This window comes from Pteropus medius, unplaced genomic scaffold, assembly GCF_902729225.1.
Source record: "Pteropus medius unplaced genomic scaffold, Ma_sr-lr_union100, whole genome shotgun sequence".
Taxonomy (NCBI): domain Eukaryota; kingdom Metazoa; phylum Chordata; class Mammalia; order Chiroptera; family Pteropodidae; genus Pteropus; species Pteropus medius.
Window position 1 is genome coordinate 6,811,798 of NW_024344253.1, and position 12,691 is coordinate 6,824,488.

General features: G+C 52.7%; 2 protein-coding genes across 12 annotated transcripts; one reads left to right on the forward strand and one right to left on the reverse strand.

The window, feature by feature from the left end:
• Positions 1–15: 15 nt before the first annotated feature.
• On the forward strand, positions 16–7,573 carry ENO3 (enolase 3). Of its 10 annotated transcripts, none has more exons than XM_039869648.1 (13): positions 16–1,410; positions 2,025–2,078; positions 3,270–3,356; positions 3,606–3,701; positions 3,870–3,928; positions 4,102–4,171; positions 4,554–4,687; positions 5,656–5,878; positions 5,986–6,183; positions 6,376–6,577; positions 6,999–7,107; positions 7,268–7,326; positions 7,417–7,573. In XM_039869648.1, exons 2-13 carry the CDS (start codon positions 2,063–2,065, stop codon positions 7,484–7,486), a joined length of 1,323 nt encoding a protein of 440 aa, XP_039725582.1. In that variant the 5' UTR covers positions 16–1,410; positions 2,025–2,062; the 3' UTR covers positions 7,487–7,573. The 10 variants fall into 10 exon arrangements, with proteins under 10 accessions (XP_039725582.1, XP_039725583.1, XP_039725584.1 ...); XM_039869649.1 differs by having other exon boundaries at positions 16–1,392; XM_039869650.1 differs by having other exon boundaries at positions 16–1,045.
• Positions 7,574–8,409: 836 nt separating this feature from the next.
• On the reverse strand, positions 8,410–12,689 carry SPAG7 (sperm associated antigen 7). 2 transcript variants are annotated; one of them, XM_039869668.1, is made up of 8 exons: positions 12,489–12,689; positions 10,947–11,024; positions 9,918–9,985; positions 9,604–9,692; positions 9,380–9,464; positions 9,188–9,277; positions 8,930–9,086; positions 8,410–8,819 (listed from the first exon to the last, which is right to left on the reverse strand). In XM_039869668.1, the coding sequence occupies exons 1-8, from the start codon at positions 12,571–12,573 to the stop codon at positions 8,710–8,712; spliced, it is 762 nt and encodes a 253-aa protein (XP_039725602.1). In that variant the 5' UTR covers positions 12,574–12,689; the 3' UTR covers positions 8,410–8,709. The 2 variants fall into 2 exon arrangements, with proteins under 2 accessions (XP_039725602.1, XP_039725603.1); XM_039869669.1 differs by lacking the exon at positions 10,947–11,024 and having other exon boundaries at positions 12,489–12,680.
• Between the last annotated feature and the right edge of the window lie 2 nt (positions 12,690–12,691).

Below are 12,691 nucleotides of genomic sequence, written 5' to 3' on the forward strand. Positions count from 1 at the left end.
ATCCTCCCCCCGCTGCTCAGATACCTAACTTTGCAAATGCAATTTAAAAAATCCCTCCCCTTATTGCAGAATTTGCAGAGTTCAATGGAAAGCAATGTAAAAGAATGAAGGAGGTGGGCTGGGGAAGGTTAGGGTTAGACTTGCTCTGCTTCGCACTGAATAGAAACCACACTTTTGGTATAGAGGAAGGAGTGAGCCGGCGGAAGGAAGGACAGTGAAAGGAGTAAGAATTGGCAAGCTGCAAATTTAGCAAATTAAAGAGGATTCGGGGAACTCAGGGTTAAACGGAACGACTCCCCCTTCCCCCACCTCTGCCGGAGGGAAGGAACGGCGGGCGGCGGCGCGTGCGCCCGCGCCTGCGCTGGGGCCAGGAGGGAGAGCGCGTGGGGCGGTTGGAGCCGGCGGCAGGCTTTGCGGGTGCGCGCCGGGGCGCGGCTGGCTGGACCGATTTGGAACCCCTGCGAAGGAAGGCGGCCGGGGACGTGTCTCCTGCCGGGCGGAAGGGGCGGGGGCGAGAGCAAGGCGTGCGCCGCTTCTCCACTCCTCGTTTTATTTAAGCAAGAAGGGAGCACAGAGGAATTTGACAAAATACGCCGACTGGAATCAGAATTGAAGGCATCCAATGGGGACACTTCTGTCGCCAGCATCGGCCCGGGCGGCACAAGTTGGATTCAGTGGAGCCCACCCCCACTCCAGGGGATTATCCCTAGCTGGATCAGCTCCAGCCCCAGGCCTCACCCCTACGCCCCTACCCCGCCCGTTCCCCAGCCAGCAGTTTGGGTCATCAGCCTTGCCCCTTGGCGCGTCTCTGAAGAGGTCACTGAGAGCGGGCGCCCGCGGGCTAGAAGGGCGGGCCTATTTTTTAAGGCGGAAGAATACTAAAGTTTCAAGATTGCAACTTTTTCAAAATGGGGAAAGTCCTTTCTGCTTTGGAACTGTTGGGTTTTTTTCTTTTTTAGTAAAACTTATGCGAAGAACTTGTATGCCCTTAAATCGCCCGCCGCCTACAGGGAGGGGGGTGGGGCAGGACCTGGCGGAAGCTTAGGTGAGCTGGCCGCGCCCTAGCGGCCCCGGCCGCCAAGGGGCTGGGCAGCTTCCCGTCCCTCCGGGGACCGGTGTCTCCCGGGCGGAAAGGGGCTCGTTATCTCTCTGTCTCTCCCTCTCTCTCCCGCTCTCTCTTCCTCCCGAGCGGGATGTGGTTCCCTCACGGCCACTCCACACTCTTTAGGCACCCAACGCCCCCTGAGCCCTTGTTCCTCGACAGCCGCCAGGCTGAGTCACTGGTCCACTCGGGCGGGGCCTCATGCGGGCACGTGGCGGCGCTCCCCGCCCGCTTTCTTCTGACCTCTGGCCTACCGCACCCCCTACCCCAGGGTGGAAAAATCCCAGAGGGTAGAGGCCAGAGATAAGGGGGGGAGGGGCGAAATAGGGGGAAGAATCCTGGGCTGGGGGCTGGAAGACTTCGTGGGGACGGCAGGGCGGGGAGGGGAGCTGGGGAGAGGGCCACAGGGGTGAGTCACCGGGCGCAGGCCGCTCCAACGCCGGCCGCAGGTGCCTCCTAGTCGGGGGCGAAGAGCTGAGGCTGCCTGTGACTCTCACCCGCCGGCCGGCTGGCCCGCGCCTAGGCGTGCTCCCCTCTCCTGGCCGGGCTGCAGCAGAATTCGGGCAGACCCCACACTCCCTTCAGACCCACCAAGGCAGAGTTACCTATTGCAGAGACCCACGTCCCTGCAATGCTACTAGCGGACCGCGGGACTGGCCCCGGGCATTCTGACACAAAAGGCCGGCCCCCTCCTCCTATCCATTCATTTTTTTCACTGCTGAATCAACATCATTCATTTATGGGCTGGTACCGCGCCCTGAAGCGCCCGCAGTCGGTGGGGATAGGGGCTCCTGATTGACAGCCTCTACGCTGGGCGATAAGTGCTGTCTTAGCTCTCTCTGTAGGGAGCCGTGCCAACTCTGAGGGCCAGTCTAAATTCGTTTCCCTGCCCCCTCCCCTACCACACACCTCTTTTTGGCAGGGAGAAGGTAGGATGTGGTGGAGCCGGGAAAGGCCGCTATGAGGACTCTAAGAGGTGAGACCCTGTCGCCTTCTGAATGTGGGATTCAATTTTACACTTCAGAGCTTGCCCATAATCCCCGGCTCCTTCCCCCACTGAGAGCAGAGGCAGCCCCTGCCTGCCACGTGAGCTGAGCATGTGTGGATGTCAATCCTGCAGCCCCTCTTTCATGCCCCCTCCCCAGCCCTGCACAGCTCAGGTTTCCCCTGACCTTTCCTAAATAGCACTAGTTCCTCTTTAACCTTTGCAAAAGAGGAATATAATCCTGGGGAGGGGAGAGACCCCCCCTATTCTGAAGCCTTTCCCCTAGGGTGGAATTGAAAGTAGGGACTTTTATTGGGGGGCAGAGAGAAAGGAGGGGTGGTCATTGACCTTGGGACGGGGCTTTAGGCTATAGTGGACAGTTGGCTGCCAACTGGGTGTGGAGGGGGAGGATGGAAAGGGAGAGAGGCGGGGCTGGCTGAGGATAAATGCCCAGCCTGAGAGGGGGTGAGCTGACACTGTCCCAGCTGCCACTTAGATTCGGAGCTCACCCCAAGCCCCCAGCGAAGACATCCCAGGTCTGGTGAACCTTGAAATCCCAGGGGATAGGAGTGATAAAGGGGGATGAGGGTGGTGCTGGCTTGGAGAAAATGGGGGAAATGTCAGGTTTTTTTCCCTCCTGGTACTGGGGGTGCTTAAGAAAGACCGGAGGGGTTTGAGCAAGCAGGATGGGAATACCCAAGGATAGTGAAATGAGGCTGAAAAGGGAGGCAGGCAGAGATGGATAGAGAAGTGGAGCTAGAGCTGGAGCCAGGTGGAGAATCTGGGGCCCCTGAGGATCTGAAGAAAGCTGAGGAGCAGGCAAAAGACAATCAGAAAAACAGGAGAGGATTTGAGGGCTAGGAAATCATGAAGAACAGATTGCTTGACTAGAAGGGTGGAGGGAGAAGGCAAAGATACAACTTTGCCAGAGATGGGTTTCAGAGAGTGGTGGAATTCCAGGAGTTACAGGGAGGCCCCTGGATTCTTAGGATGGGGGTGGAATAGGAGCTGTTCTGAGGGGGGGAGGGGGCTGCGCCTGCCTTTTTAGTCTGTGACCTTTTTGTGGGATATTTTTAGCTCCGGCACCTGCCTTCTTGGGGTGGGGAAGACTCTTAAAGGGCAAGGGATTTGGGGTTCCTTTAAGGAATCAACTGTCCACATTCAGGCCTCTTTGTCCTGCAGCCATGGCCATGCAGAAAATCTTTGCGCGGGAAATCCTGGACTCCAGGGGCAACCCCACTGTGGAGGTGGACTTGTACACGGCCAAGGGTAACACAGGCCCACTGCATTGATTTGCCTTGGAAAACCCTAACCCCGTCTAGCCTTTGTCCCACATCCTCACCTTTCTCTGCGATCCCCTTCCCCAGAGTTCTTCCCAGGCCTCCCTCTCCTAACCTGGTCCCCCTGTGGTGAAAAGTAGGAGCCTGTCTGCACTCCCTCCTGCCCCTAGTCTCAGGATACCGTGACCCTTTGGAGGTGGATGGGACTCTCTGTGACCTTCCAATCCTCCTGCCCCAGGCCGATTCCGAGCAGCTGTGCCCAGTGGAGCTTCCACAGGTATCTATGAAGCTCTGGAACTAAGAGATGGAGACAAATCTCGTTACCTGGGCAAAGGTGAGGAATAACCGACACTGGAGGAGCCTTTGTTGGGGTGGTTTTAGGACTTGGGCACACAATGTCTGCCTGGGGTAGAGGACTAAAACCCAAAGTTCTTGAGGAGCTGGGATCCACAGGAAGAGACCCAACTGAATTGGAGATCTGAACCTCCTCTGGCCTCTCTAGGGGTCCTGAAGGCTGTAGAACATATCAACAAGACTCTAGGCCCTGCTTTGCTGCAAAAGGCAAGTTGAAGGAGACTGTTCCCTTTAACTCCTTCCCCAGACCCTTGCCACCTCACCTTAAACTACAACTCTCATTCTCCCCCAAATACTTGCACTTCACCTTCCTCTGGCACATGCCCTGACTCTTGAGAAATCTGACATCTGCTCTTCCTCCTCCAACCTGCCCTTTCCAGAAACTAAGTGTTGTGGATCAAGAAAAAGTTGACAAATTTATGATTGAGCTGGATGGGACCGAGAATAAATGTGAGTGAAGGGCTAGGGTTAGAGAAAGGGATGAGATGTGGGAGGGGTAGGGGAAAGACCATGGGGCTGAGGTCTGGTTAGGATTATTTCTATCCCCCATATTTTGGGGCACACCATAGCTGGATGGACTTTATTCATTCCACAGGCATTTCCTGATGCCTGCCTTCTGCCAGGTCTGGGCTGGACTGTGGACACAGACCCTGGGGTGGAGGGTCCCAGAGCACCTCAGGCCACTGGGGAGAAAGCTGTTAAACAAACTCTTAATGCCCAGTGGTTTGGAGTTCTGGATTCTTCCTGGGGTGACCAGAAGGAACATTTAAGGAGATGACTCTAAACTCTGGGGGAGAAACTCTCACCTTTTTTTTGTGCTTGCTTTCTCCAGCCAAGTTTGGGGCCAATGCCATCCTGGGCGTGTCCCTGGCCGTGTGCAAGGCTGGAGCAGCTGAGAAGGGGGTCCCACTCTACCGACACATTGCAGATCTCGCTGGGAACCCGGATCTGGTCCTCCCAGTCCCTGTGAGTGCAGGTGCCCCCTTAGATCCCACGGTGAGAGAGTTGCCCCACCCATTGAGAAGTACATAAGCAGCCTCTGGAAGGTACACCTTCTAGAGCCAGCTTCAAAGAGATAGTTTTCTGAAACTGAACCTCTCCTGCTGCGGTCCCGGTCCCGCCTCTCCCTTTTTCACACAATACGAACATCCCCTTAAGCCTCTATGTTTCTTTCTCCTTGACATGACCTTTAACTGGTTCCTTCACATTCCAATCCTAGGCTCAATAACTCCAGCTTCTTATTCTGCTCTCTACCTCAACCTCCAGATCAGATTGAGAGTTTCTTCTTGGCAAGAATCTTAGCATTTCTTTGTATCTTTTTTTTTTTTCATTTCTTTGTATCTTAATTTTTATTAAATCAAATTCTCTCTTTATGGAAACCCTTTGAATTTAATCTCAATAATAATGTTACCATTTATTGTTACTTAGTAGGCAGATTGTATAAGAGCCTGTGCTGTGGAGACAAACTGTTGGGTTCAAATCCTGGTTTTGCCAATTGCTGGTAGTGTGGTCTTAGGCATTATTTAACTTCTCTGTGCCTCTGTTTCCTCACTTGTAGAGTGGGGGATAATAATAGTACCTAGTTCAGAGTCGTTTTGAGAATGAAATGAGCTAACAGGATATATGTAAAATACTTAGAGCAGTGCCTGGCCTATAGTAAGTGCCATATCAGTTTTAGATCATTTGTACCAGGCATATGCTAAGAACTTTACATCCAATTTCTCTAATTTTCAGCATAAGATCCTTCAGGGAAGCAGGTGGTGTCCCCATTATAGAAATGAGGAAAGAGGCTCTGAGGAGTAAATTACTCATCCTAGATCATTCAGCTAGTAAGTAGGGAAGCCAGGACTCTACTTTGACGCCCTCCCCCCCACCCAACCTGTCTTGATCCCTCACACCCTGGCCCAGGTCTGAACACCCTCTCTGCCTCTCAGGCCTTCAATGTGATCAATGGGGGCTCCCATGCTGGAAACAAGCTGGCCATGCAGGAGTTCATGATTCTGCCTGTGGGAGCCAGCTCCTTCAAGGAAGCCATGCGCATTGGCGCGGAGGTCTACCACCACCTCAAGGGGGTCATCAAGGCCAAGTATGGGAAGGATGCCACCAATGTGGGTGACGAGGGCGGCTTTGCACCCAACATCTTGGAGAACAATGAGGGTCAGTGTGAGCACTCTGAGGGGCAGAACCCCTGGATCCTCACAGAGGAAGGGGCTGTGGAGACAAGGTACACTGGAGCCTCAGGTCTTCTCTTGTCCCTCCCCTAGCCCTGGAGCTGCTAAAGACGGCCATCCAGGCAGCTGGCTACCCAGACAAGGTGGTGATTGGCATGGATGTGGCAGCGTCTGAGTTCTATCGCAGTGGGAAGTACGATCTTGACTTCAAGTCACCTGATGACCCTGCACGGCACATCACTGGGGAGAAACTGGGGGAGCTATATAAGAGCTTCATTAAGAATTATCCTGGTGAGACCCTCAGGTGTTCCAGTGCACCTGCCCAAGTACCCAGCAGCTGCCCAACACAATGACTTCAGAGTCTCCACTGCCACCAACTTGGTCCTTCCAATCCTTAGCACCATCACAATCCCCATCCAAACTCTTCTGACCTGTCGCCCCTTTGTAAGGCTTTTATGTGACTCTGCCTCCACTCCCTATCAGTGGTCTCCATCGAGGACCCCTTTGACCAGGATGACTGGGCCACTTGGACCTCATTCCTCTCGGGGGTGGACATCCAGATTGTGGGGGATGACCTCACAGTCACCAACCCCAAGAGAATTGCCCAGGCTGTTGAGAAGAAGGCCTGCAACTGCCTGCTGCTGAAAGTCAACCAGATCGGCTCAGTGACTGAATCCATCCAGGCGTGAGTGCTTCCTGGCTCTGGGGTGCACCATAGCCTCCCTCCACCCATTCTGCCCACTCCAGATGTCCTGCCCAGAAACTCCAGGTCTGCCTTTCCCCTGGCTCCTGACCCATCCCTACCCTCCTGATCTCAAGGCTTTGACTAACCCCTGGCCTGACCCCAAGAGCTTTGCCATTGTGACCTGCCATCCCCGCCCCCACCCCATACCATTCTTCTCTCCCAGATACTGCCCTTCTTCCAACCAGCACCTCAGGAGCCCAAGTTCAAGATCAGGACTCTCCCTTTCTTTCTTTCCCAAAGAACTTAGTCAACCACCTTCCCGTAAAGCACCAACTCCTAAAAACAGAAAAGCCCCACCCAGGCCCTGGCTTTCCCACTGAGGTAGTCTCATTAGGCCTTATCAAGTGTCCTTTCTACTCAGTTGCAAACTGGCTCAGTCTAACGGCTGGGGAGTGATGGTGAGCCACCGCTCTGGGGAGACTGAGGATACATTTATTGCTGACCTCGTGGTGGGACTCTGCACAGGACAGGTACTTATGGCTCTCCTGCCGAGTGTCAGAGCAAGTTTTCTTGGGGTCCCTGACCCCCTGCCCCTGAGTTGAATCCCACCATAGGCTGTTCCCTCAGGGCCAGACCCAATCCCTCCTCTCCATCCTCATGCAAACTTTGGAATCCTTCTTCTCTTCTCAGATCAAGACTGGCGCCCCTTGCCGCTCAGAGCGCCTGGCCAAATACAACCAGCTCATGAGGTAGGTACAGGGGGTACAGTAGGCCTGGGCATGGGAAACGGACAGCTGTTGGTTTGGAAAGGCACAGCTCTGACTTGGTCTGCCTTCTAGGATTGAGGAGGCGCTCGGGGACAAGGCTGTCTTTGCTGGTCGCAAGTTCCGTAACCCAAAGGCCAAGTGAGAAGCTGGAGGCCTCAGGACCCCAGAGGACAGATCTAAGCCTTCAAGCCAAGCCATTCTCTCTGAAATAAACACTGATGCCAACCAAGACAGTGGGATGCTCTTTTGTGAGAGGGAGATGCTGGTGTCTGGGCTGGGTAAGACAGGAGGTAGGGCAGAAAAGGGAGAACAGATATATAACCTGCTGGGACAAAGAGGAAGTGAAGGGCTGGTCAGAGAGGAAGTTAAGCTGGATCCAGAACAAGAAAACTTCAGTTTGGATGGATGCTGGGGGAAGCAGGTGCCACATGTGAAATGAAGCTGGAGGCACAGACAGAACATGGAACCAGCTCCTAAAGAAGGCGGTACTTAGGGTCAGACATTACCATGAGGGGGAAGTTGGATCAGACCTGCCAATAAGTTGAAGTACATGGTCTTCAGAGTGCGCCGCAGTGTGGAGGATGAGAGTGAAAACCAGGGCAGCTACCATTTCTGTGGAGCTTGAAGATCTAGAACTGCTCTAAATATGTGACCTATATTGACCCGTACAATCTATGAAACAGTCTTATCAGATAGTTATTATTATCCCCATTTTACGGGTGAGGAAACTGAGGCACAAAAAAGTCAAATATGGGCCTTTTGAGCCATGCTTCTCTTGCTCAGTGCTCAGGCCCGCTTCTACTTCTGGAAGTGTACTTTCCTAATAAAACTTTTTTCTACTGTAAAAAAAAAAAAGAAAAGAAAAGAAAGTCAAATACCTCGCCCAAGGAAACAGAGTTAGTAACTGACAGAGCCAGGATCCAAACCTAGACCATTTGGCTCTAGCGATTGTGCTCTTAATCCAGCCATCTATGGCCTACAAAAACAATTTTTATACTGCTCAAGTGAAAATCATCTCTCTTCCTCTCCAGGACCCACCTTTCCTTGTTCAAACAAACCAAGACATTGGGTCAAACAATGTTTATTGAATGTAAAGTAACCCCAGTCCCACAGGGAAGAAAGTTCCAAGGAGAACAGAGAATAATACAGATTAAATACCCACCTGTGCATTCACACTCACTTATACACACACATACACACACCACATTACATATCCAAGCTCTAACAGTGACAAATTGAACACCTGCTTTCTCCAGCCTGCATAATGGCTGTTAGGAGGTGGTTCAGAGGTGGGGCTCCAGGATGAGTTCTAATAGCAGCCTTTTCCCTCCCAGCCCCTTGCCCTGCCCCAGGGAGCTAGAGTGCCTAAGAGGTAGGTGGCAACTCTTCCCCGCTCTGCCGCAGACGCTTCTTGGCTCGGATCTCATTCATGGCCTCTTCAATGGAGCGTGTGTCCCTCTTGTTGGCCACAGGCACTGGGGGCAGAGGGAAGGGTGGGGAGGGATCCCTGTGCCTTAGCCTCCCCTCCTCTGCCCCCATTCAGTGCTCCTCTTCCCTGCCCCTCCATCCCCCACTGTGGCCTCACCACAGCCGTAGGTCTTGTTGGCCTGTAGCATGTGGGCTGCATCCTTGGCTGCCCCCTTGCCGATGAGGTGGCTATACTTGTCCTTGTAGTCGCTAGCGGGGCTCACCACCACGGGTCCCTGGTGAGCTGCCTCTTCCTCCTGCCGCTGGGCCAGCTCCTAGGGGTGCAAAGGTTGGGTACCAGTGCTCACAGGCCTGACCTCAACCCCTTTGAGGTGGTGGGCTGCAGGGTTCCCGAGACTGCCAGGCACTAACTCACCTTCAGCTTCCGTTTCTCCTCAGCCTTCTGGGGGTCCCACTCTTCACCACGACGGTAGGAGTCCAGCTCTTCATCTGAGGGTGCAAACTCCTAGGGAAGAAGGGATGTTGGGGGAAAGGTGTTTCTTCTCATTTCTCTCCCCCAAGGGGGTACAGGCTGAAAAGGTGAGAGTGGAGAACTCAGGCCTTTCACCTTCTTGAAGATCATGACATAGCGACACTCATCGTCTTCCCCGAAGGAGAAGGATGTCAGGCCAGCCACTTCTACCACATCATGTCTAGGAAGGGAGGGCAGAGGGGAAAGAATATGTTGAGCCACGAGGGAGCCTAGCACCCTCCTCTTGTGGATTCCCCCACTTGCACTTTCATGCCACCCTGACCACCCATTTCCTGCCTCTCCCAGCCCAAGATACTCACAGTATGCTCCTCTCTATCTTGTTCATGGGCTGAAACTTTTTCTTGATCTGCCCACTGTCCTGGATGAAATCTGACACCTCTTTCTCCATCTTGGGGGAGGGGATGGGAAGAAGATATGAGATGATGGCTCTGCCTTAATATCCCTCTCCCCAGCTGGGCCAACTGGCCTTTGCCTCCCCACACCTTTCCCAGCCTCTATGCCATTGGCTTCCAGGCTTCAACTCTCTTGACACATTTTGCAAAAATTGAGTTCTAATTCTAACTTATTGAAAGTGCTTCCTGAGGCTGCCTTTGATCTCTCCAGTTGTTCTCACCCTTTTACGAAACTCCACTTTCTGTTGTTTCTCTTGTTCCTGTAGTTTCTTCAGGCGGGCAGCCTGCTCTGAGGGTGAGAAATGGCAGCATGAGGCCAGAGGTGGAAGCATGGGTGGGGAGAGTTTATAAGACTTCAAAGGAGGTCTGGTGTCCACTGGGAGGCATCAGGCTGGGAAAGTAGGATTACTGTTTATTCACTAAGCATTTATCAATATTTACTCTATACCTGGCACTGTGCTAGGCCCTGGAATACAAAGATGATTCAGACATAGCTTTGCCCTTCAAGAGCTCATGACTTGGTGAGAGTAGCAAAGATTAAAATCATGTTTAACCTCCTTTCCCAACCTCACTAGGGAAACCAGCTAACCAACATTTATTTAATGATCACAATATACAAAGAAATATAAGGCATCTGGGAACGTAAGAAGACCAGACTAAGCCCTGGCCTCAAAGAGTTTATCATCTCATTGTCGACATAGGAAAGGGGAAATTATTTAACTTCCTATATTTTATAACACCCTCCACTTCTCACTTCTATAGACAAGATGAAGCTGAAACATCTAATCTGACACCCTTCTCCTTTGGGAGTGTAGATATTCAAAGTGAACAGCAAAGGAACTCCTCACCCTTGGGTCTTAATGTCCCCTCTCCTCTCTTCTGCCATTTCAAATCCTTTATATTCTTAAGGCCCGCCCACTTCTTCCACAGGATCTAATCCCTCCAGCCGCACCTCTTCCTGTTTTCCTAATCACTCCATGCCTTTGCACATGATGTTCCTTCTGCTTGAAATGCTTTTCCTCCTCTTACAAACTTTGAGATACACCATGAGTCAGAGTTACTCACTTCTTCCTCTGAGGTCCATGCACATTTAGTTCAGACATCCACTATAGCATGTGCTGAGAACTAACGCAATGTAACTTATTTGTTTCCCCTACCAGACTATGAGCTCTTAGGAGGCAAGGACCCTGTTCATCTCCTATCTAGTTAACCTCTGTGTCCCTAGAGCCGGACAATTTAGGAGCTCTCACCTCTGACCTCGAGGACTATGACCATCACTGCATCCCATCGTAGCCACTGATTCTCTAACTGGTTTGTGTGTCTTCTATCTGAGGAGGTGGTTGGCATAAGATTATGGTTAAGAACACAGGCTTAAAAGTTACACCTGGATTTAAGACTCTGCAACCATGTGACTTTAGGCAAGTGACTAAACTCTGAACTTCAGCTTCCTAGTCTGTCAACTGCCGCTGGTGAACCCTACCTAGACGATCACGGAGAGCATGAAATAATTCCAATTGCCATGCTCCCTCCTTCCTCAGAGCTTTCAAATGCACATCTCTGCCTATAACACTTACTCCCCCTCTCACTTACTGAATTATCTATTCTTCAGATCTCAGCTCCCTGCAGACTAGGTTAGGACCCCTAGGTAACCCTCGCATAACAATTATTTTTCTGAGCATTATCAAGTTGGGTATTAAAATTCTGTGTGGTCGTTTCATCAATGCTCTACAGTGTGGGCTCCCTGGCCCCTAGCAACCGTTCTGTAGATAATGTATATTTCGATATTACGCAGCACTTGATGAGTACTTTGAAGGCATCTAGCCTGCCCTGGTACCCCTTGGGCGGGTAAGGAGCCGTTGCCCAAGATGGGGCTTGTCCATGGTCAAGGTCCGCAGGGTTAGAGGTTGGGGTCCTCCCAACCAAGACAGTCATTCTGTCACTCATTCACACGCTACAAGCCGAGCAACTTGGAAGAAGCCTGCACCACCTGGCGGCCGCGCCCTACGCCCTACCCCCGCAGGCGAACTAGAGCCCGCAGGCAGTGGAGTTACTCGAAGAACACAGGCGGGGAGACTGTAGCCAATCCAACCAGGTAGGAGCGTTCTCATCTCTGCAATCAACATCACGACCCGCCCGGGGCAGCTCGGGAATTTAAGAACACAGAGAAGAAAAGGGTTGAGAGGAGGCGGAAGGGACCGGGTTAAATCAAATAGGAGGAGCAGAAAGGCACTAAACGGACCCAGCAACCAATTAGAGGTGCAGAGGTGGGAAGGACCAGAGGAAGTCTAACAGGACTTAATAGGTAGACCTTTTGGTTGACGTAGCCAATAGAGGGGAAAGGATTGCGGATGGGCGTGCATTGGACCGAATCAGAATTGGGATGGGTTGTGGGACACACCAGCCAGGAGGTGGGAGGGGCCGAGCGGCCGAACACGCTCTCCCGCGGTCCGAAGGCGGGCCAAAGAACACCAAGGAGTTGGGTGGGGTAAGAGTCGCCCTACCAATCAGAGCACGCCAGCAGCGGACAGGCGGGCCTTTTGGCGAGTGAAAAACAAGGACTGCGGAAGCCAGGATAGCGAAAACGGCAAGAAGCTGGCGCTAGGCTTCAGAGAGCCAATCACCGTCCGCTACGAACAGCGGGCGGGTCGACAGCCCTTTTAGGGAATCTGGGGGTCTCTAAAGAGGCCTCTGAGGGGTCTCTCAAGGTTGAATAGGCGGCATCGTTCAAAGAGAGAAGAGTGCGGTCTTGAAAACCGAGTGAAGAAAGGCGGATGTGAATTTGGGTTCCTCACCTCGGGCCTTGCGCCGAGTCTCCTGGTCACCGAGGCTGGGTGGCTTCTCCATGGAGCTCAGGATGGAGCCCAGTAGGTCCGCCATCTTGGGAGTGACTGAAAGGGGGCGGTGCGTCTTAAAGGGAAGGGCGAAAAGCCTTTAAGGCCGGAAACGCGTCGGAGGCGGAAAACTGTGCACTCCGTCCGGCCTTGCCCAGCGCTCA